The 22,968-nt window shown below is 51.6% G+C and overlaps 1 protein-coding gene across 4 annotated transcripts in view; it reads left to right on the forward strand.

Moving 5' to 3' along the window:
• The window catches only part of EDRF1 (erythroid differentiation regulatory factor 1), a 33,301-nt gene extending 10,695 nt beyond the window's left edge, over nt 1–22,606 (forward strand). For 2 of the 4 annotated variants that reach the window (XM_036264954.1, XM_036264957.1), the window contains 16 exons: nt 1,707–1,854; nt 1,944–2,052; nt 2,276–2,387; nt 4,167–4,427; nt 6,326–6,397; nt 6,682–6,832; nt 8,669–8,857; nt 9,164–9,364; nt 11,124–11,342; nt 12,841–13,064; nt 15,015–15,173; nt 15,323–15,472; nt 16,865–17,018; nt 19,652–19,767; nt 21,113–21,264; nt 21,913–22,606. In XM_036264954.1, coding sequence (XP_036120847.1) covers nt 1,707–1,854; nt 1,944–2,052; nt 2,276–2,387; nt 4,167–4,427; nt 6,326–6,397; nt 6,682–6,832; nt 8,669–8,857; nt 9,164–9,364; nt 11,124–11,342; nt 12,841–13,064; nt 15,015–15,173; nt 15,323–15,472; nt 16,865–17,018; nt 19,652–19,767; nt 21,113–21,264; nt 21,913–22,069 — 2,574 coding nt within the window. In that variant the 3' untranslated portion in view covers nt 22,070–22,606. The other 2 variants (XM_036264955.1, XM_036264958.1) reach the window with 2 other exon arrangements.
• Nucleotides 22,607–22,968: the final 362 nt, after the last annotated feature.

The following is a 22,968-nucleotide window of genomic DNA, read 5'->3' on the forward strand; positions in this document are numbered from 1 at the left end:
CCCAGCTGAGGAACATAGGCTTCTGTAGCAAAATAGCAGAAGGATTGGAAAAGTTGTGGCCGAATAATAGAGCCTTGAATGCTAAGCTAAGGCGCGTGGACTTGGTTCAGGTGGCAGTCTGGAATCAGTGAGAACTTTGCATCTGGGTGTGAAATCCATGTGTTGGAATATTCATCTGGAGGCGGCATGAAGGACAGCAGAGGATTTGGAGACGAGAAGGCGGGTTAGGCATGTACTACTTTTAGAAGGAATGTAATGTCCTCACACTACGTAATCTCATCTTGGTAAATACTAAGAAATGACAGTGATCATAATGGCTAGCATTTATTGAGTGCATCTTTGTTCTAAGCACTTTGCTAAGTGCTTTATAGGCATTATCTTATTTGATGCTCGTTTCAGCTCTTAGCTGACCGTGTACTATTAATTCCCTTTTGATGGGGAGGGAAACTTGAGAATCAAAGAGCTCAGGTGAGTCCCCCAGAGCCACAATGCTAGTGAGTGGTGGTGTCGGTATTTGAACCTCTCTCAGACCGAGGCGACGCTCTAGCCCATTGTACTGCAGCCCAGGGATTCTTAACCTGTGTGGAAGCGTGCATCAGAATCCCTCGTGCTTGGGCCGCAGCATTTCAGGACGGGCGGGAGCTTTTTCGATGATTCTATTTGCACCCGTGGTTGAGAACCACCGTTACACCATCATCCTAAAGGCAGCTTTGAATGAGAGGCTGTGAGCGGAGAGGGAGGAGTGAAAGGGAACTGCAGGGGTCGGGCTCAGGAGCTTGGGGGGCTAGAATTGCGGTGGTACCATTGCCTGAGGGGGGATGTGTGTGTGTGTGTCACGTGTGCAGTGTGAGGAAAGCGTTAGATGCCAGGGGAGTGTTTTGAAGAGCAGGTGTTGGAGAAGATAGGGCTAGACACAGACTGCAGCGCCTCCTGCCTGGGTCCTGTTGGAGTTCGTCACCGGGGGACCCACTGAACTCAAACACCGGGCTTCCCCAGGCAGGTGAAAGGGAGGGGCTTTCAGCGCAGGGCGGTGCCGTGGGAAATCCGAGGGCGCTTTCCGTGACCCAGGAGGAAACCAGCCTTAGGGGACTGTTTGGTCCAGCTTCCCAGTTGATTTGCAGTTTCAGTCTGAGAATACTCCAGAAAACGTGGTAAGAGGAGTTTAGGGAAGTGTGAACAGAAGACAAGCAAAAAAATGTGGAGGTGCTTTAAAAATAGTGTAGTAATGTCAGTGCAGCCTCTACTGTGAATTGCTGCCTCCTCCCTTCCCCACTGTGCTCCATCTCTGTAAGGGAACAGAGCCCATAGCTCGGAGACAGAGTCGTGTCTCCTGGAGAAACTTCCCAGGCTGTTCTAGTGTCTAGGGGTGAAGTCTCCCTGCATTAACCATCTCCCAGTTGAAAGCCATTGGGGTAGAATAGAAGAAAGTGTTCTGAGAGGGTTGTTCCGTGTGAGAACAGAAATGAGATCATGCCTAAATTTGTGGTTCAGAATCGGGTGATGAGTCTCCCTTGAGAATTACTCCTGTGGTAAATGAACAGCAGTGCTGACGGGGTGGGTCAGATTCCTTTGGAATGTTGGGGCAGCAAAAAGATGGAAACCACTGGTTACGTCTCGTTCGTGCTGCAGGATTTACATATTTGCTTTTTAATAAGAGAAGTGTTGCTGCCGAGGCTTTCTCTCAGACGACTTTCTGTGCTTTATAGAAGTATGAAATGATAAAGACAGAAGAGATTCCCAACTTGGAAAACTCTAATTTTTCTACTAAAGTCATAAAAGACATTGCACAGAATATTTTGTCATTTCTGAAATCGAATTGTACCAAAGAAGGACATACCTATTGGCTATTTAAAGGTGAGCTAATTCTTGAATGAATGATAATTGATTTGAGTGACTACTGTAAAGTGAGGTTTGTTTGTTTGTTTGTTTGTTTGCTTTTCCAGCGAGTGGCAGTGACATAGTGAAGCTCTATGATCTCACTACCCTTTGTGAAGAAACAGAAGACAAGTACCAAAATCCATTCACCATGCCCGTGGCCATTCTCTTGTATAAGTGAGTGCTGCCAGAGTGCAGATGCAGGAGCAGCCTTTGTAAGGTTTTAAAGGGTGCAGCCACATCACCCAAGCCAAGGCTTTTAGATACCTTTTAGGGTTTCATCGTTTAGAAAACAAAGTGTGTGTGTGTGCGTGTGGGGGAGGAAAGAGGAGCAGCCTACACGTGAATCTTGTAGGGAACGATGAATGGGGAGTCAAGCTGATACAAACTTTTTTTTTAGGGTTGCTTGCAACATGATGATGAAGAAGAATCAAAATAAGAAACACTACGGAACTATCAGAACGTTGCTTCTTAATTGTGTTAAATTGTTGGATAAAAGCAGACATCCTCAAGTAAGATAGACATTTGTATACTCTGTACACAGTCTACTTTCTGATGGAGAAGTGTCGCTTGGACACTCAGTCTTAACTCCACCTAACTCCCTGTGGGGCAGCCGGGAACCAAGCCCACGTGGCTGCTGAGCACGGAAGCATGCCCGTTCTGAACTGAGGGGTGCCTTAGGTCAAGACACACTGAATTCCAAGATGGTGTGGTGCACATTGCGTGTTCATTGAATCAAATATAATATCGAAATTAAGTAAAACAGATTTTTTAATATGGCCACTGGAATATTTAAAGTTTTATGTGTGGCTCATGTCACCTTCCTCTTGAACAGCACCGTCCTGTGAGTGGAGGGAGGTGGAAACCTGTTTGTAGTGTTTAACACCTGCTTACACACGTGGGTCTTGTTCATCACGGTTAGTGTAAATACGGTTCCCAGTCCACACTCAGTGTATGATAAAAGCGTCTCTGAAAATAATCTCTGTCATGGGCCCCCCGCTTTTACACCACCTGTACCCTCAGTGGTCTTTATTTTTTGGTGTAAGATTAGTTGTACCCAATTTAAATCAGAGAAGGTCTCTACGATGTACAATTATTTTTTACAGTCCAAGTTAATGTTTGTTGTAGCCACATCCAGGTTAGAGATAAAGATCATCATAGAGACCACACCAGAGAAAACCAAGTGGCAAAACAGCTTCTGACTTAAGTATCTAATTGCTGATTGCAGTGGTGGTGTTTAGTGGCTGTTGAATAGTTGGTGTGACAGTTATGAAATGTCACAGCTGTTATGTGGCTGTGATTAAGAATCACTTAATAGCAGCACTGGCCGGTTGCTCCGTGGTTAGAGCATCGGCCCGTGGACCAGAGAGTCCCAGGTTCGGTTCCCAATAAGGGCATGTATCTCAGTTGCGGTTTGTCCCCGGCCCTGGTTGGGGTTGTGTGGGTGGCAGCCACTCGATGTGTCTCTCTCACATCGTTGTTTCTATCTCTCTTCCTCTCTCTCTCCCTCCCGCTCTATCTGAAGATAAATGCAAAAAAAAAAAAAAAGTCCTCCGGTGAGAATTAAAAAAAAAAACTTTAAAAAATGAATCACTGCCCTGGCCGGTTTGGCTCAGCGGTTAGAGCATCGGCCTGTGGTCCTAAGAGACCCAGGTTCGGTTCCCGCTAAGGGCGCGTACCTCGGTTGCAGTTTGTCCCCGGCCCTGGTTGGTCATGTGGGTGGCAGCCACTCGATGTGTCCCTTTCGCATCTATGTTTCTCTTTCTCTGTTCCTCTCTCTCCCTCCCACTCTACCTGAACAAAGAATAGAAAAATGTCCTCAGGTGAGGATAAAAAAAAAAAAACGAATCACTTAGTAACAAGTAATAATAATGTCTACATGCCCATTTCAAGAGCTACCAGGATGGACTTTTCCCTCATTAAGCCAGTGGGGTGTTTTCCCCCGGGACCATAGATCGTGTAGTAAATATTAGTTGCCTATTAAAGATAGAATCTTACTAGTTTATAGTGTGTGAAAAGAAATTCTGGTTCTCAGTCGATAGGGAGGATCCTTGCTGGTACAGCGAGGACACTACGCATGGAAGAGGGCTGGGGACGGGACGGGACCGTCCCAGGAAGTGAACATGCCGCGGGAGTCTCCGTCCGTTCAGAGTCGGCAGCTCTGCGGCAGGAGTGCTCTGTGTGGCCATCTGGTGGGGCAGCCCGTTTGAGAAATTGGCCAGCGTAGTAACCCTCATTCCACGTCGAGTGCTCACCTTTGATGACCATCACATGTTTTTTCTTTTTATAAGATTATTGCTTCAGCCAATTACATGCTTTCAGAACTTTTTCAACTGGATGAACCTAAAAAAGAAGAAAGTTCAGAGTCACCTTTAAATGAGAATTCTGATGAAAGTTACAGCGAAGAGGAGGAGGAGATGGCAGACAGCGACGAAAATGGATCCTACTGCCCCCACTCTGACCCTCCAGATGATAACAAAGCAGTAGCTATAATTAAGTCTGTTGGAGAATTGTCAGTTCCAGAAAAGTACAAATCCATTCATCAAATCAGAGTAAGCATGCTTGCATTGTAGCACAGTGGTGGCATGGGAAACAGCAGCTGTGGATTAGTAGATCAGCCCTCAGGAGATGGCAGTGCAGCCTTCGCATAGTCATGAGCTTCGGTCGAGAACTTGGTTTATAGTCGTCCCAGGTGACTGACCACATGCAGACTTGTGGTGGACGGACATGTCAGCCACACTTCAGCGTACTAATGTTTATGTGGGAGAGTTCCCTTTCCAGTGACCAGTCACAGCAGACGGGTAGCTTGTTGATCTGTGTGGTGAGAGACCTGGGCCTTATCCCTGTGCCACAGGGCGGTACTGTCTCAGTGCCCGGGGCACTAGACGGAGCGTCTAGATGGGCACGTCTCTGGCCTGCTCAAGGCCAGACAGACCCTAACAACTTCCTACCCTTCAGGTTCCTGTTGGTGGAATGTGCCATGTTTCAGTTTTCTAAATTATACTTACTCCCCTGCCTCCCTGTGGCCAGACCCAGGCCAGCCTTAAAGGAGTTCTGGCTGACCCTTGAACTGTAATACAGTCATATTTACAGATGACCTCTTAATTTATTCTCAGTTTAACTTCCAGATGGAACTTTATATCCCAGTAGGTTTTTAGAGGACCCTCTCTGTACCCTAAAACATTGCCTGTCTTTCTGACCGCTCACTTCCCTCGTCCCCTCGCCACTGCCTTTTCCTGTCCCCAGACACATCAGGCCCGACTGCTCCTGCTCCTGCTCACACTTCCTCCCCAGCTCTCTTCCCGGCTGCTCTTGCCAAGCCTCCGTCTTGACTGACTCACCTCTGCCGGGCACCTTCCCTGGCACTCCAGCCCAAGCCTGCTTAGTTTTCATTCCTTTCTAGCAGAGATGCTCTGTGCCGGAAGTGCTTGTGTGTGTCCCTCTCCTGCACTGGAACATGAGCTCTTGCAGGTGTGGACTTGTATCCCCCGCGTCTCCAGCACACAGTGGGTGCTCAGTGAATACTGACTGAATGGCTGCAGGACAAAGCGATCTGTCCGCCTGACTGCAGTGCACTCCCAGCGAGCCCTGCAGTGCCTCTGTTAGAATTGCTGGTTGTGAACAACTGGTTGCAGCAGTGACATGTACTGTGAAAACTGCACTGTAACAACACTCTGTTTATGAAGCAGTGGGATGATCATTAGATGTGGTGATATGTTTATAGCTTTTTACAGAGGCAACACGTTTTTATCAGTCTCCAAAGTACTCAAACTGCAGTCGTGGTGTTCATGTAAATGTTCCTCACTTGGCTTTGCCTTCTCGGTGTCCCTTCTGAGACGTGGAGTCAGCATGGCCCAGCCCCAGCCCCGACTCACTGTGCCCTTGAACAGACTGCTCACTCTGCTTCTCTGTCAGCCGCAGTAAAATCCCAGGCTCACGGGCTCGCCAGTGCAGGGCTTGGCAGAGGCCCTGCTGTGCAACACCGCTGGGTAGAGGGAGGCTGCTAACTGAGGCATATGTGTTATGTGGTGAGACCATCGGTGACCCTGGTCAAACTGTTGCTAAGTTCATGCTATTGTTAACCATACTACCAAGATCAGTGCTAATTAAAAGTTGAGCTGACCTATAAGATTAGGTGTCCATTTATCTAAAACATTACTACTCACATTCTCTTTTTTGTAGTAATAGAATAATTCTTTAAATTTTAAGTACTTAAAGCAACATGTATGCCAGAAGATCTTTTTGTTAAGCAGGATGTGTGTTGATGATGCTTATTATATCAGTGTTATCTTCAGTTAAAGCAGTCTGTTAGCCTTAGTACCGCGCTAAGCTGAATGCACAGCACGTTTTGGAACTACTGATTTGCAGAGATGTAGTCGTTCCCAGGAGCTGGGAGCTGTAGAGTCTCGCGCTAGGAGCGTGTTAATCATTGCCGTGCTCGCTTCTGCAGCCCAGCTGTGCGTTCCCAGTTTGCCACGACACAGAGGAACGCTGCAGGCTTGTGCTCAGCTATGTTCTGGAGGTGAGTTTGGGTTTAATCTTCACTATTTCAGTAAATGTACTTGATGTGCAAATAATACTTGTTTGTTGGTGTCTGACTGATACTCTGCTATGATTTTTTTCTCCTTGAAGCATAAAGTGAAAATTAGTTTTTCCCAGCATCTTCAGGTCAAATGTAGTTTTAAACATCTGTTTTCAAAATATCCGTTCCCCTAAATGTATTCAGTAGTACGGGTATTGCCTTATATTTAGTTTCTAGTTGACCCTCAGTTACTCAAACAGTAAATGTTTCTCCTTTTTTAAAAGGGTTTAAAATCCGTGGATAGCAGCATTAAGAAAGAAAGCGACCTCCCTGCAGCTGACCCCAACACCCCAATCCCATTAAAATATGAAGATGAATCCTCAAGGGGGGGTCCTGAGGGTCTGGAGAAGCAAATGGCCTTGTTTCTGGACAAAAGTGAGTAGAATTGATGTGCACATAAGCCTTCTCCCTGGAAGAACACCGGCCCTTCTCAGCAGCGTGTCAGTCAGGGCGCTCATCGGCGGACTGCAGCTAAGGGAAGTAGGGGATCCTTCCGTGCAGGCGCAGAGCAGGGCCGGGCCCTTTGATCCTGGACAGGTGTCTGAGCCAGCAGAAGGGTTTTCCCGGGAAACCCTGCTTCGGGGAGAGCCGCAGGTGTCTCTGAGCGGACTGGGTGGGACCAGGCTCCTGGCCCCAGTCCTGGATTTGCTGGAGCCTTTTTCTCTCCAAATGGACCGTGACTGCCGACTTTGAAGGGTTGTTCATGAACTAAGTGAACATGTAAAGTACTTCGAACAGTGTGCTGATAAGCACCACCGGTGTTAGCTCTTGTTGCCTCGTGATGGTGCTCAGATGAGCTAGAAACGTCAGCTCACCTGTGGTTCCGCGGGAACTTCATGGAGCACGTGTGGACTTGAAGTAAAAGTCTGAGTTTCTTCATTTTAATCTAAATTACATTTTTTTTCAACCTTATTTCCTCCCCCCCTTTTAAATGTGTTCTGGTGTTTAAAAAATGTTCTGAAAGCCTGTATGTTTGAAACAACAGCAAGTGCTTTGGAATCTTCTCTTCATGAACGTAGATCCCCCGCATGTAGGTAGCACTGCCTGTGTGCCAGGTTCGAACCCAGACACAGTGAGGAGGACCACCCAGGACGGTAGAAACTCGTGTGCCTGTTTCATGGCGTTTGTTTTCTGAAATGCCTTTTCTGCTCTTCCTGCCTCCCTCCCCATCTCAGCTGTTGAAAAGCTTGCTCACGATCAGGGTCTCCATCTCACTTCTGTCCCCAGCAGTACTGGATCCCCTTACCAAAGCCCGCCTTGTCCCACAGTTAGCTGTGCTGACACACGGACACAGTTGTGAGCCAGAGCTGTTTCTTAGTCAGCTTTGGTCTGCTCACAATTCCTCGCACACAGAATATGTGCCCAGTAGGCGGGAAAAGAAATACTTGCACAAATAAGAGCATAACAGACTGTTAGTTGCTTTAAAGACTCGTGTGTTGTAGCTGATCAGAAATCTTGAGTCTGGGAGATGGGGGAGGGTGGTTCCCACAGCACTTTGCTCTTATCTCTGAAATTACACTTATGTTTTGTTGTGGTTTATGTCATCAGCCTGTCTCCAACTCTAATCTGTGAGGTCTTCAAGGATAGAGGCCATATGACTTCATGTCGTCGTTTGTGGTGCCAGCAGAGTGAAGAGGTGGTATAGGTTGGACTTTAAGTGAAGAATATTCCTACTAGAGGAAACAGCGCACTAAGACCGGAGATGGGAAAACGCATCTATGTAGGCAGCCAGCAGTCACTTAACTCTGACTGATGGATAGTAGGGGAGGAGCACTGGGAAGTAAGACTGGAAAACTAGCTCAGGAAGGGGGCTGAGATGCTTATCCATGACTTAACAAGTGGCGAGAAGCCATTTGAGTGGTTTAGATCAGGGGCTCTCCTGTGGTTAAGGCTTGCTTTGGGAAGGTAAACGTTTGGGCAGATTGACACGCAGGCTGGAGAAAGGAGGCGGCTGTCAGTCGTGAGTTCAGTTATGGCAGTGACTCCGAAAGGGACAGCCGGCAGCTGCAGGGAAGCCGAGGCCTTGCGAAACCTCCGTAGCCCGTCTGCTGAAACACTGCTCTCTCCGCTGTCGCTAAAGAGTGAAGTGTGGTGTTTGCCACTACAGTAGGGCCCGAGCCTGGAGTATTTCTAGTAAGAAACAGAAATTACTTTTTTATAGTGACTTATGTTCAAATATAATGTGCTACCTTCTTTCCTCCTGTCTCATAGTGGGCTCCCTTCAGAAGGGTAATTATTCCAGCCAGTCTGGAATGATCCCTGGCTCTTGGCAACATAAAATGAAACTCCAGCTGATTCTCAAGTCATCAAAGGCCTATTATGTTTTGTCTGACGCTGCCATGAGTCTTCAGAAGTATGGAAGAGCATTACGATACATTAAGTTAGCTTTGCAGAGCCACGGTGAGTCACTGTATCGACCAGGCGACCAGGCGTGGTGGGAGGGCATGGAGAAGACGTCTAAGCCAGGGAAATTTGCTCCTGTTTCTGTTCTAAAATTTCATTTTGAAACAACTTTTTTGCATCTTGTGTGTTACATAGTATTCTGTTTTCTGCTCGGAGTGGTTTAATGTGTCTTCATTAGAAATACATGAAGCCACGTTTGCTCTGTGACTGGATGGACTAAAGTGGATACAGTCGGTAACAGTGGTCTTCATACTCACTGCTTACAGTGCGCACCTTTTTCTCCCTCCCACTCTTTCCACGTAGACACTTACTGCTGCCTCTGCACCAACATGCTTTCCGAAGTGCTGCTCTTTCTTTCTCAGTACCTGACGCTCTGCGGCGACATCCAGCTGATGCTGGCCCAGAACGCCAGCAACAGAGCAGCGCACCTGGAGGAGTTCAACTACCAGACCAAAGAAGACCAGGAGATACTGCACAGCCTCCACCGGGAGTCCAGCTGCCAAGGTAGGCCGGCGAGGCCGGGCTCCCGCCGGGGCTGTCCGGTCCAGCTGCCGAGGTAGGCCAGTGAGGCCGGGCTCCCGCCGGGGCTGTCCGGTCCAGCTGCCGAGGTAGGCCGGCGAGGGCGGGCTCCCGCCGGGGCTGTCCAGTCCGGCTGCCGAGGTAGGCCGGCGAGGCCGGGCTCCCGCCGGGGCTGTCCGGTCCAGCTGCCGAGGTAGGCCGGCGAGGGCGGGCTCCCACCGGGGCTGTCCAGTCCGGCTGAGCTGAGTGGGATCCAGGGGCAGAAATGTGGCATTTGCTAGTGCTCTGTTTGTTTTGCTTATTTTTAATTTTAATGTCGAGCATGATCCTGTGTATTTGCAGATAAAATGCTTGGAAGTATTCTAGAGTTGATTGCACAACTAGAACTAGCTCTGAAACAAGCTCTCAGACAAGCGTGTTGACTTTCTCCACTTGTCCTTTTATGAGGTTTTTCCAGTCGGGCAGCTGACCCGCCGTGATTCCTTCAGAAAAGGAATAGCAGTTGGTAAAAGTGGACGAATTCCCTTCTGAATAATTCCTGGGGCTCAGATACAGAGGTCATTTTTAGACTTAGCTTAGGGTTTGCAGTCTTACTGAGCATATCACTCCTTCTGGAGTCGTCAGATCTGTAGGCTGGGGAAGAGCAGAGCAGCCCACGGGGGCAGGCCCCCAGCTCAGGGCAGCGCTGAGGGGCAAGGTCGTGGTCGGCAGCGTGCCGTGAATTTTCTTTTTTTTTTAATCCTCACCTGAGGACATTTTTCCATTTTTTGTTCAGATAGAGTGGGAGGGAGAGAGGAGGAGAGAGAGAGAGAGAAACATCGACGTGAAAGGGACACATCGAGTGGCTGCCACCCGCACAACCCAACCAGGGCCGGGGACAAACTGCAGCCGAGGTACATGCCCTTAGCGGGAACCGAACCCGGGACTCTGGACCACAGGCCGACGCCCTAACCGCTGAGCCAAACTGGCCAGGGCATGAATTGTTTTCTTACATTTGTGTGTTGTTTGTGCCATTGGCTGTCTACCTCCCAGGAAGTGTCGGACAGTGAACATCTAGAGAAGTACATTGGGGGAAATGTAGTATTTTCTCATTTCCCCCCTTTCTTCCCCTTTTTCTCTTCAGTGTCTATCACTTTGTTTTAATAGGGTGAGAAAACCTCCGTGTGTTTTCGCCACTCCTGTCACATTCATTGATTTAAAGCTCGTCTTTGTGAGGTTGGTGGTGCCTTGTGGGTCTGAAGCTGTCGGCAGGAGTGCTCGCCTTTTCCCCCTGAGTTCACTCCGGTCCCCACTAGATGGCACGTGTGAGTCTCCGAGAGCCTATCAGCAACTTCTCTGGGGAGTCAGGCGCGTTGGCAAGCTGGTGCCCATGACCCTCTGGTAGCCCAGAGCTTGACTGCGAGAGCCCTTCGCACTGAGGAAAGGGAGCCGTGGTCCACCTGTGCCCGCAGGCGGTCAGGCCCGGCCGGAGAGCAAGTGGGCCCGGAAAGTCTGGGTCGTGGGAATTGTTTGGTATTCTTAGGCAGGAAAGTACTTATTTTAATCAAACATGAATGTCCCAAGGAAATATGGTTTTGTAAATAAAGAGATCTGTATGTTGAGACTTAAATTTTTAGCTTTGCTTAAATATAAGTGTGTTTACGTTGTGTTACATTTACTTAGTTAAAAGTGGCAGATGACTTGGATGCTGAGGGCGCGGGAGTCACGTGACTCGCTTGGTGACGCTCCCTTTTTCTCTTTTCAGGATTTGCGTGGGCGACTGATTTGTCTACAGACTTGGAAAGTCAGCTTTCAGTCAGTTGTAAATGTTATGAGGCTGCTAACGAAATCTTGCAATTTAGTGACTTAAAAAGCCAAAACCCAGAACACTACGTACAAGTCCTGAAGAGAATGGGCAACATCAGAAATGAGATCGGTGTGTTCTACATGAATCAGGCCGCTGCGCTGCAGGGTGAGAGAGTGGGTGAGTCTCCATCGCCTTTCCGGTGAGAAAGTCACGCTGACTGCGGCGCGAGCAGGAACTGCGGCACTTGTGTTTCTGTCCTGGGCGCTCTGCTGAAAAGTCTATTCCTAAATTTTCAAGAAATGAAATTAGGAGAAAACATGATTTCCCCTTGGAGTTCATGCTCCGTCTGATCAGTCAGAAGTGAGCTGGACGGCCAGCCTGTGCCAGGCCAGGTGCTGGGGCACAGAGGCTGGCACGGCCCCGCCGAGCGAGGAGACAGGCGAGCACGCGTGTCTGAGCAGCGCCACGGGTGTCAGCAGGCGGGTGCGGGGAGGCTGTCCAGACGGGCGGCAGCCTCGGGACGTGCCGGAGCCGTAGGGCCCGCGGGCGTTCAGAGCGGGGCAGGACCGTGCAGCTCCTAGGGGAGAGGGCGGAGAGGTTCTGCCGAAGGAGTTGTGTGCTGTTGCCCTACGAGCTGTGCTTGACCTCGGGGCTACGAGAGTTCGTTGTTAGTGGAGACCCTGTGCCTTTTTTTTAAATTGTTTTTAAAAAAATATATACAGTTGTCCCTCGCCACTTCGCACTTCGACTTGCACAGTTTTTTTCAAATATATTCATTAAAATATATTCGTTTCAAATATATTCATTTCATTCGGTGAAAATGATACAGCGCGTACTCGGTTGTCTGAGTCCGTTATACACCTCTGCATTACAATTACAATTAAAATCACTGCACGTACGGACTTAGGCCTATGTACTGGAGCACCCCCAAATCCTTCAACGCCAGGTGCAGCCGCTGGAGTCTGGAACAGACTAACCGCGATGAACGAGGGACGACTGTATATCGAGATATAAGAATCCGTGCTCTTTAAGTCAGTGAAGGAGTATGTAAAGTGGATGTCAGAACCCTGCGAAAATGAGATGAACACGGACTACCTCTTCAAATGAATGGGACCACGTGTTTTGAATCTTTATAGAGTGGTGCTTTGCTCAAGTGTTTTGGCTGGCTTGTGGTGTTATCAGCCAGTTCTCCCTGAAGAGGGCAGTGTCTGAGTGTGGTGTGAGTCTGCCACGACTCACACCACAGACACTTGTTTCTCTCTCCGGAAGCTGGAAGTCTGAGACCAAGGCGCCAGCCAGGCGGGGTCCTCTGAGGCTTCTCTTCTCAGCTTCCCACCTTGGCCACCTGTTGGTTGCGTCTTTTCTCTGTGGGTGTCCCTGGTGTCTGTCTTATAAGAACACCGCCCCACGTTGTGACCTCATTTAACCTTAATGGCCTCTCTAAAGGCCCTGTCTCCAAGTACTGTCACATTCAGAGGTAGGGCCTCAGCGTGAACTTGAGGGTCGGGGCGCAGGGCTTGGCCCCGGACGGGTGTGCTGAGAGCAGTGCACTGCGGCTGACCAGGCGGCTGTCCCCAGACGTGCTGTCACTACCTCGTCCTCTCGTGGTCGCCTCGAGAGGCGCGGTAGGGTCTATGGGGTGCCTGCTTACACGTCTTCTTTCTTTTCCATGAAGTGAGCAAAAGCGTGTCTACTGCAGAGCAGCAGTTGTGGAAAAAAAGCTTTTCTTGCTTTGAAAAAGGAATTCACAACTTTGAGTCCATTGATGATGCTACAAACGCTGCCCTTTTGCTGTGTAACACGGGGAGACTCATGCGGATTTGTGCGCAGGCGCACTGCGGCGCAGGGGATGAGTTTAAACGCGAGTTTTCACCAGAAGAAGGCTTGTATTATAACAAGGTAACGTCTGCCTACATCATCCCTAATTGTCGTTTACCTTTACCATTGCTTCACTAAATACTATAAAACCAAAATAACGAAAACCGTGGTGATGGCCCAGGACAGACCGACCATTCAGAGACTTAGAAACAGGCCCGAGCGCAGTGAGCACTCAGAACGGAAGTGACGCTGACTGGGCAGGTGGAAGGTGAGGCTCGGGGCAGTGTGGGGGTGTGACCAGAGTAAGTGCTGAATGGGTCAGAGGTCGACGTGGACACGTGAGACTGTGAAGTCCCAGAAGAACATGTGGGAAGAAGAATGACTTCATGGGATGGGCAAGGATAATACAGAAATCATGAAGTACAAGGTTTTTAAGTGCACGACATTGAAAGCAAAGTTGAAAAGCAAACCTCAGCCTGGGGGAATGTTCACAGCACACAGGGCAGCTCCGAGGCTAAGAAGCCCTTGGTGTGTAACAGGGATCGTTGAAATAAACCATCTCGCCCTGGCCGGTTTGGCTCAGCGGTTAGAGCATCAGCCTGCGGTCCCGAGAGACCCGGGTTCGGTTCCCGCTAAGGGCACGTACCTTGGTTGCAGTTTGTCCCCAGCCCTGGTCGGTCGTGCGGGTGGCAGCCACTCGATGTGTCCCTTTCACGTCGGTGTTTCTCTCTCTCTCTTCCTCTCTCTTCCTCCCACTCTACCTGAACAAAAAATGTCCTTGGGTGAGGATAAAAAAAAAAAAAAGAAAGAAAGAAACCATCTCGACAGAAGACAGGGCAGATAACCTGGAACAAAAAATTCGTGTATATGAGCAAAGTAAATGGTTAACAAGTTATAAAAATTACAAAATTTAAAGTTTTATAGAATTTAAAAATTGAGTCTCTCTCACTTAACACATTACCAGGTACCTTCTGCAGCGATAGCTCGGGGTGGGAAAAGGAGCGCGTCACTGGCCTGCGGGCCTCTGCGCAGACCTGCGCGTGCACCTGTCTCCGCGGCCCGGGGGGGAGGGGGGGGACCGCTGCAGAGGGTTTGGCTTTTAGAAAGAAAAAATAGCATCCAGCCTTTGTTTTGCAGTGAGCTGTTAGAGGGGCAGCAGGCACTCCAAACAGCGAGAGTGCCCCCACCAAGTTCCTCCCCGGGGACCACCGCATCGCAGCACGCAGTCCAGAGCAGGAGCTGGGTCTGAGCATCTCGGCTCCACCTTCATGGATCCTGGGCGTCCATTAGCGAGCCGTGCCCTGAAGTACCAGAGAAGCCTAACAGAGCTCATTAAGAGTGTTACACTTCATGTAAATCTGTACATGATTAAGCATTTTGATTGTAGTGAATGAAATAACACGTGTGCACTCAATTTTGGGTCCGAGCACTCAGAAAAGTTTCCATGTTAATGGTGGTTGCTTCTCCACGTCCCGCCATCCTGGCTCGCAGGTTTCCTGGGGACGCGCTGCTTCAGAGCTGCGTAAGGGACTCTAGGGAAGAAGGGCCATGGCAGGTGCACTTTAGCACAGAAGGCCTGGCTTTGTGTTTGCACGCACACTGAAAGAGCAGGTGGATGCACACAGGAAGTGTAGAAGTCACTGCTGGCGACAGGGTTAGTGTGATTTGATTTACCTGAACATGACCACCCACTTCGGGGGGGGGGGGGTGGGAAGCGTGGGAGGAGCTGCTGGTCACGTCTGGCAAATTGTTTATCCTTGGACTCGCCTATTCTTGTTGTTGTTGGGTAAGCTGTAGTTTTCACTCAGAAAGAACAGGAGGACAGTGATCGTCACGCTCGGCGCGAGTCAGGAGCGCTGCCCCTCACGGTGGACGCGGGGTGGGCTGGGCGTCCCGAGGTGCGCCCGCCGTGACTGTCCTCGCCGGCATTGCTGTGCAGTCCCCCCAGAGCTCCTTCCGTCTCCCCGGGCGAGTTCGCCTCCGGGGACTGGGGGACGTTTCACTGTAACGTGGTGACGTCTCTCCCCGCAGGCCGCCGACTACTACCTGAGAGCCCTGCGGTCCCTGGGGGCCCGCGACCGGCACCCTGCGGTGTGGGACTCCGTGAGCTGGGAGCTGTCCACCACCTACTTCACCGCGGCCACGCTGCAGCAGGACCACGCCCCGCTGTCCAGGAAGGCGCAGGAGCAGGTGACCGCTGGGCTGAGCAGGACGGCTGCCGCCTGTGTCCTTAGACAGCTTTTCCCTGGCAGGCAGCACTTCAGTGTTTTTAAACTTTTTATGTAAAATTATAGGCTTGTCTCTCTTTCTTTTTGGTTCCCCCTTAAAAAATGAAACAGATTGAAAAAGAAGTCAGTGAGGCCATGATGAAATCCCTGAAGTACTGTGACGTGGACTCGGTGTCTGCGCGCCAGCCCCTCTGTCAGTACCGCGCCGCCACCATCCATCACAGGCTGGCGTCCATGTACCACAGCTGCCTGAGGAACCAGGTACTGCCTCCCGACACGCCGGGCCCGGCCCCTCGGTTCCGGTGCTTTCCTCCTCCGCACACGTTTCACATGCCGTCGTTCTGGTGGCCGCGTAGAGAGACCTGGGGTGTAGGCAGCTCCCCCTCTCGCCTCATGCCGTCTCTTTCTCTCTACTACCATTGATTGGGTCTTAGTTTGCAAAACCATATATGTGCCTGGGTGTATTGTTTTGATTTTCTAAAATACAGTTAGGCTTCATGAGAATAGTTTTGTGTAAATCTTGAAGTATGCCCTTTTCCCATCTCTAAACTTTTTATTGTGAAATGGGCCTGCATACAGAGGCACATCGAAACCTGTGCGGGAGGCATGTGTCCAGTTCAGAGGATACAGACAGCCCGCCCTGCGTGCCTCGCCCTGAGGTTGAGGAGGGAAGGGTGCCGTGGGGTCCCCTGTGCACCCTCCCGGTCGAGTCTCCCTCCAGACCCCCGGGCTGCCACTGTCCTGCATTTTCGGATGTGCCCGTGCCATCTGTGTGTCTTACCTGCTCGGGAACTTTGTAGAACAGACCGTGCTATACGAACTCTCTGGCTTAGTGCCTTTTACTTAGCATTCTGTTGTTGAGATTCTCCCTGGGTAGTGCGTGTAGCTGTTCATTTTCTCAGCTCAGCAGTATTCATGCGATGATTATGAATCATTTCATCCATGATCACCGAGCCTTCTGGGTTATTTCTTTCCGCTTGAGTCTGTTAGAAACAATCTGCTGCGAAGAGTCTTGTCCCTGAATCCTGTGTTCAGATGTACGTGCTCCTAAGGGTACTGGGAGGCCGAGGTGGAAGGTGCTCCCTGCAGAGAGGGCGCCTTGCCCCTGCCAGGGCCGCACACCGTTTCCCAGGGTGCATTTTGTCTTGTCGGTTCCCGCTCTCGGCTCGGCGCCAAGGCCGCTCTTGCGCTCCCTTGGGCGGGGTCTGTGTCCAAGTTGCCTTCATCCTGAGATCATTGACCTTTGAGGTCCAACTCAGTCAGAGAAGATTCAGTTCACCAGCTGGCCCTCAACTCTCCCTTGGCCCACAGGAGGCACCCAACCAAAGTTCAGGCTGGCCGGGCCGCTGAGAGCCTCGAGGCAGACGAAGCTCAAGAGCTTCCAGGACAGTTCAGCTGGGGAAGCGCTGTCTTTTCTGCAAGCAGAGCTGAGGCGCGTGGGCGTCCGCGTGCAGAGCGGGCTGACTCCGGCCTCACGTCCCGTCCTGAGTCCACGCAAAGTGGGTTAAGACCTGGAAGTGAAAGCTACACTGTGAGACTTGCACAGAAACAGCACTGCCCCAGAAAGCATTCAGTGAGCCAGGTGGACCTCAGTTGACAGTCACTGTGCAGCCCGAGCCTCCGACTCCCTTTTCCTTGCGCCTGTGGTTGCAGGTTGGCGACGAGCATCTCCGGAAGCAGCACCGGGTGCTGGCCGACCTCCACTACAGCAAGGCGGTGGCGCTGTTCCAGCTCCTGAAGGACACGCCGTGTGAGCTGCTGCGCGTGCAGCTGGAGCGGGTGGCCTTCGCCGAGTTCCAGATGAGCAGTGAGTCGGTCCCCGCGGCCTGTGCGCTGTCCTGCAGTCGGGCAGGCCTGCGGTCCCTCTTGGGCATAAGGAATGTTGTTTTCTTTTCGTCCAGTCAGTGACTTTGGGTAGAGACTAGAAGTCTCTGTACTTTTTGAAGTGCTTTTTAAAACTTAGAGAAATGGATTAGATTGTGTTTGATGACTAGAAATGTTGAAATACAGCCCACAAGCCCTTATTTGGAAAACAAAAATCGTGACAAGTCAGTTTAGACAGAGCGGTGGTAAAGGAGGGTGGTCCCACTGGGCCCCTTTCCCATGCAGCCGGTACTGCAGCTGTGGGTTGGGGTCTGGGCCGGCCGTGCCTGCAGAGGCTGAGCAAGGTGAGGGAGCGGAGGGAGGAGGACGAGCAGGAGAGGCTCCTTCAGGGTGTTTCCACGGCTGGGAAGGTGGACCTGCAGCACAGAATGCCCTTCCTGGGTCTCCTCGCTCGGCGTCACCTGCTCCTGCAGGGAAATGCTTCTGTGTGTAAAGAACAAGAAGTTCAAGTTACAGCAGCTCATTTGGTTTCACTGTGCTGGTTTCTCCTATAAAGTTAGAACACGTGTAGCACCTGACGTCCACGGGACTGCAAGGCCCGGGGGAGGCACAAGAGGCCCTGAATAGCACCCCTGCTCTGGAGAGGGGCTGGGCCCGCAGGGGGCCCCCACCCGTGTGCTGACCAGGCCGTGTGCATCCATGTGAGACGCAGGCCCTGCTCTGGAGAGGGGGCTGGGCCAGCAGGGGGCCCTCACCCGTGTGCTGACCAGGCCGTGTGCATCCATGTGAGAACGTAGGGCCTGCTCAGAACACTTTTTTTTTTTTCTCTTAATTGAGTTTAGAGAGAAAGAAAGGGAGAGAAAGAGAGAGAGAAACATCGATGAGAGAGAACATCCATTGGCCGCCTCCTGCATGCCCCCCACTGGGGATCGGGCCCACAACCTGGGCATGTGCCCTGACTGGGAATCGAACCGGTGACCTCTTGGTGCAGGGTCGACGCTCAGCCACTGAGCCACACCAACTGGACTCGGAACACCTTTTAAAAACACTTTTCACTAAAAGTATTTTTGTTAACTTTTGGCCAGTGTAGAATGCCTTGCTGGTGTGTGGGGTTCCCTCTCTTTGGGGGTAGGGTTGGGGTAGTCTACTTTTTGCATTTCCATCTTTGAATTTCCTGCATGTTTTAATTTCTTAGAATGAGCAGGCATCAATTCTATAAGAAACAGTAGTTGCTGGGAACTAATTTGTTAAGGTGATATATGGTTAGTTCCCTTTAAAAAATTATTTAATACTACAAGTACTTGAGAAAAGTAAAGTAAATATTTGGGGCGTTTTGTGAGCCAGTTTAATAAATGCTATAGTTTACAACACCCTTTATTCTATCTCATTTTACCCAATATTTTTTTCTCTAGTACATAGGATACAAGTTTAGCTTCCTGATGTATTTATTATCTTTCTTCTGCCCCCTAGTAGCAGCATTTCCATACGTACTCAAGAGCTAGCCTTCCAGATGCCAAGACCTACACTGAAATCACATTTATCTGTTGATTTTTAAGATAATAGGTGATTTATGCCGTAAAGGAAGAAGGCGACAGTTATTTCATTTATAGAGTTGAGCGTCCCCAAGACCAGTTCGCACCAACTGCAACTCGGGGTGCGAACAAGCACAGGTTGTGCGTTTACTAGAAGGGCTCACAGGTGCGCCAAAGGCTCATGTACTCGTGGCTGCTGCTGTGACAGAGAACGAACAGGATCAGCCGAGGGCGGAGGCACCGGGGCCGAGTCGGGGAGAGCTGAGGGCCGAAGCTGCTCGAGAAGCTCCTGGTTGTCCCTCCCCGTGGAGTCGGACGGTGGGAAACGCCCAGGGGTGACGTGTGCCGGTGCACAGAGCGTTCCCACAGGGAAGCTCTCCCAGGCCTTGGGGTCCAGAGTTTCTGTTGGGGCACCAGCCTGCATAGTTGACTGCCGCACACTGACCTTCACTCCAGACCCCCCGGGGTCGTTAGCCCCTAAGCCCCCACAGTACAGCAGATGGGCTCTCTGCTGTGGCGCAGCGTCCCCCAGGTCAGCAGAGACCCTTCGCAGATAGGGCATTCCAGGGGCTTATAGGTCACCCCTGGAGCTGAGGGCAGAGGCCGGGTCTGTTTGAACAAGGCTGATTCCCGGCTGCACACCACTGCACACGGCCGCATATAAGCCCAAGCGCCGGGCGGGGCTTTGCAGTGTCTGAGAGCGGGAGAACCCTGTCCGGGCCCTGGGGTGATGGGTCGGCTCAGCTGCTCTGATGGCCACGACAGCAAGTCCATGCCTCACAGGAGACAGCTGACCCTCCAGAGGCCTGAGCAGCACCACACAGCATCCACACACTCCTCCTGGCTGGTCCCGACACTCCAGAGAGCCGTGCCCCCCTCCCCCCCCCCCACACACACACAGGCAGGGAGACTCCTGCTTTTCCTTCGGGAGACCGACTGAAGGACGCGGGTTGAGAAGACGTGTTGAGACTCTCCTGTGCTCCCTTCCAGCTCTGAGAGTCAGGGCTTCTACTGACAGGTGGACGTGGGGTAGGCTTCTAGATTTATGTTTACAGCAATGGTCGTTTTCTGTTTGACCCTCTAGGTCAGAACAGCAACGTTGGGAAGCTGAAGACACTGTCCGGGGCTCTTGACGTGATGGTGAGAACTAGGCATGCATTCCAGCTCATCCGAAAGGAACTGGGCGAGGAGCGGGGGCAGGTGAGCGGGGTGCACACGTGGGCCTGTGGGGTGCACCGTGCGTGCGCGCGTGTGTGCACAGGCTGAGGCGAAAGTAGATTTATAGTCGGTCGTGTGGAAAACACAACAAATAATGTAAGAACTACTTCCAGTACACACAACTGTGAACCTACTTTTGCCCCGCCCTGTGTATACAAGCTTGTGTTAGCTGTATTAGCTCTGGATAAAAACAGTAACACTGATTTATTATATTTTCTTGATGGAGTTATTATCAACTCTTTTTTAATTTTGCAAGTGTACCTTTTACGTTTTAAAATACCCACATAGCTCTGGCTAGTTTGGCTCAGTGTTTAGAGTGTTGGCCCACAGACCAAGGGATCACGGGTTCGATTCCTGGTCAAGGGCAGGTTGCAGATTCAATCCCTGATCCCAGTCGGGGTCATTTGGGAGGCAACCAATCGATGTATCTCTCTCACATCAATGTTTCTCTCTCTCTCTCTCTCTCATTCATCCTCCTCCCATTCTATCTAGAAGTCAGTGGAAGAATATTCTTGGGTGAGGACTAACAAAAATAATAATAATAAAAAATAAAAAATGCCCTGGCCGGTGTGGCTCAGTGGTAGAGCATTGGACCGCAGGACCAAAGAGTTGTGGGTTGGATTCCAGCCAAGAGCACGTACCTTGGTTGCAGTTCGTCCCCAGCCCTGATCAGGGTCGTGCGGGAGGCAACCAGTTGATGTGTCCCTCTCATGTCGAAGTTTCTCTCTCTCCCTTTCTCGCCCTCTCTCTCTACCTGAAGATAAACAGAAAAATATCCTCAGGTGAGGAGTAAAGAAATAGTGACCACACAGACCTTGGTTGGTGAGGCCCTGGGAGTACAGTCTCTGTTGCGTTTGCTTTGCGTGTGGGTTTTGTGTTTTAAGAGAAAGGCTATGTCTTCTCGTAATTTCCACTGCGCTGTCGGGAGAGCTGGACGGGAGGGGCTAAGCAGGCTCCTTGGGAAGCCTCTCGAGTCTGCTGGCATCCCAGCGTCCCTGCCGCCGCTGCCCTTGCCCCAATGCCCACGTCCCCCGGCCTTGCGCGCCCTGGTCTGTCAGACCGTTTCCATCTTGTTCCTTTGGCATGTCACGTTGGAAAGTTAGGAGGTCTCTGTCCAGGATTAATTTCTTCTTCGTAAGTGTCTGCTTGGTGTGAGACATTTTTATGTTTTGTTTTAGCTCATTAAAATGACCTGGGAGGGAGGAGGAGGAGGTGGCCTGGTCACAGCCGCTGCCAACAGGGCTGTCCCTGGAAAAAAAGACCTCGGGTTTGCTGGCCATTGGTTTTTGGTTGAAAGCTTACTGGATTCGTGAAACTGTGTTTGCAGCCTGCCGGTGCCGACACACCTCCAGCTGCCGAGTCTGCTCCGGGTCTGAACCGGGAAGAGGTGCTGAAGCTCCTGGGGATCTTTGAGTCCCGGCTGTCGTTCCTGCTCCTCCAGTCCATCAAGCTGCTGTCTCCAGCCAAGAAGAAAGCCAGGTAGACACGTGGCTGTGTGTGGGCTTCTCCCCGCGCTGGCGGTGGAAGGCGCAGGTGACCGCCCTGACGCCGGGCAGGGCCGTGTGCTCTTCTCCTGTCTCGTGGTCGCAGGACTTCAGGCGCATGTTCAGCGGAGAGTGCTGGACCCAGCCCCGGAGGGCGCCCTTCACACAGGAGGCGCCGACGTCTCAGAGGGGCAGACGTGCTGTGCTCCTGTGGGGCCCCGGGCCCCGGGCCCAGGCAATCCCAGCTCCAGCAAGGGCAGCCCCACCGCCACTTCAACCGTGCTCGGCACAGTGGCTGAGGGGTGCAGGCGGGGCCTGGGCCTGGGCGTGGAGGAAGTGCTAGGACCCCGCCAGTCTGTCTTCACTGCAGCTTCCTCGCTGCCCCCTCCCCTCGGAGGCCCAGAGGGCAGGGCGGGGCCTGTTCCGCCCCCTGCCAGGGGCAGCCCGGTGCACGGCGGGCACTCGGGTGCGGGTGGAAGAATGCCGTCGGTTTCCGTGACAGGTGGGACGGCTGCTGGGACAGGCCCCCAGCAGCGCGAGGCGGCATGTGAGCCGCGGTGGCTGCGCCGTCGCTGTCGGGTCGCCCTGAACGGTGGGTGCATCCCTGTTTATGTCACTTCTTCGTTTTGTTTTGTTCGCCCAGCAATAACATAGAAGAAGACGTAGCCCTCAAAACCAACAAGCAGATTTACTCCCAGCTTCTGAGAGCCACCGCGAACAGGAACACGAGTCTCCCGGAAAGAGTCGACGTCCTCATCCGCCTGCTCGACCAGCTGGCTCGGGGCAGCGCCGCCCCGTGACCCGGCCAGGGCTGTGTCCGCACAGATGCCATCCCTCCGTGCCTTCTGCACTCCGGCCACGCTGTCCACTCGGTGCTCCGTTCAGTAAACCCTTGGGAAGTGCCCCTGCGACCGGCCCGGCGGAAGTGCAGCCTCTTTCCCCGGCACATGGCCGAGCTCTCCGGCTCCATCGAGGGTGCGAGATCGGACGCGCGAGACCGGCGCCCCTCTGTGGGGAGCGTGTGGCGCGGCGCAGTTACACTTCACGTGTTTTGAGTGTGTTAAGCTACATGGGCTAAGACAATTATTTTGGATTAATGTTACGTTAGGACAAGGGGGCGGTCATCCAGGGCACTTGGGTGGCTCACGGGGGTTGAATCACCCCGCTCCCTTCCGAGAGGCGCAGAACGCGGTCCCTCGGCTTCCGTGCGGACTTCTGGCAGGAGCTGCTGTGCGGGCCTCGTGTTCAGTGCATGTCGGGGTCCCGTCTCGGACTCGGGGTGCAGTTCCCCAGTAATAGGGTCTACCCCCATTTTTATTTTAAACTTGAAACTGTGAATAAGGTCAGAAAACTATTTTGAATAAATAAGTTATTTATTTAAAATGTCTTTGTCTTTTTTCATTTCACATTCTTTACATCGTTCAATTTGAACTGGTTTCCTTAATAAATTTTACAAAGTAAACATTAAGACGTTGAAAATAAAATTCTGCCATCCACTGAAGTCTCACTAGAACGTTACACTTAGACTTCGCCGTGGCTCCCATCCGGCTGCAGCCCCGTCCCCCTCGTTCCCAGTGCCTACTTGTCCCTCGAGGGTGACAGTGGAGACGCCGCTGGGGACGGGCCCCTCCGCTGCCCCTCTGCAGGGACCCGGACTGCGCCTGGGAGGCCGGGGCGGCGTGTTCTGAGCCGACTCCAA

The sequence above is a fragment of the Molossus molossus genome, unplaced genomic scaffold (genome assembly GCF_014108415.1).
Source record: "Molossus molossus isolate mMolMol1 unplaced genomic scaffold, mMolMol1.p scaffold_m16_p_17, whole genome shotgun sequence".
NCBI lineage: Eukaryota > Metazoa > Chordata > Mammalia > Chiroptera > Molossidae > Molossus > Molossus molossus.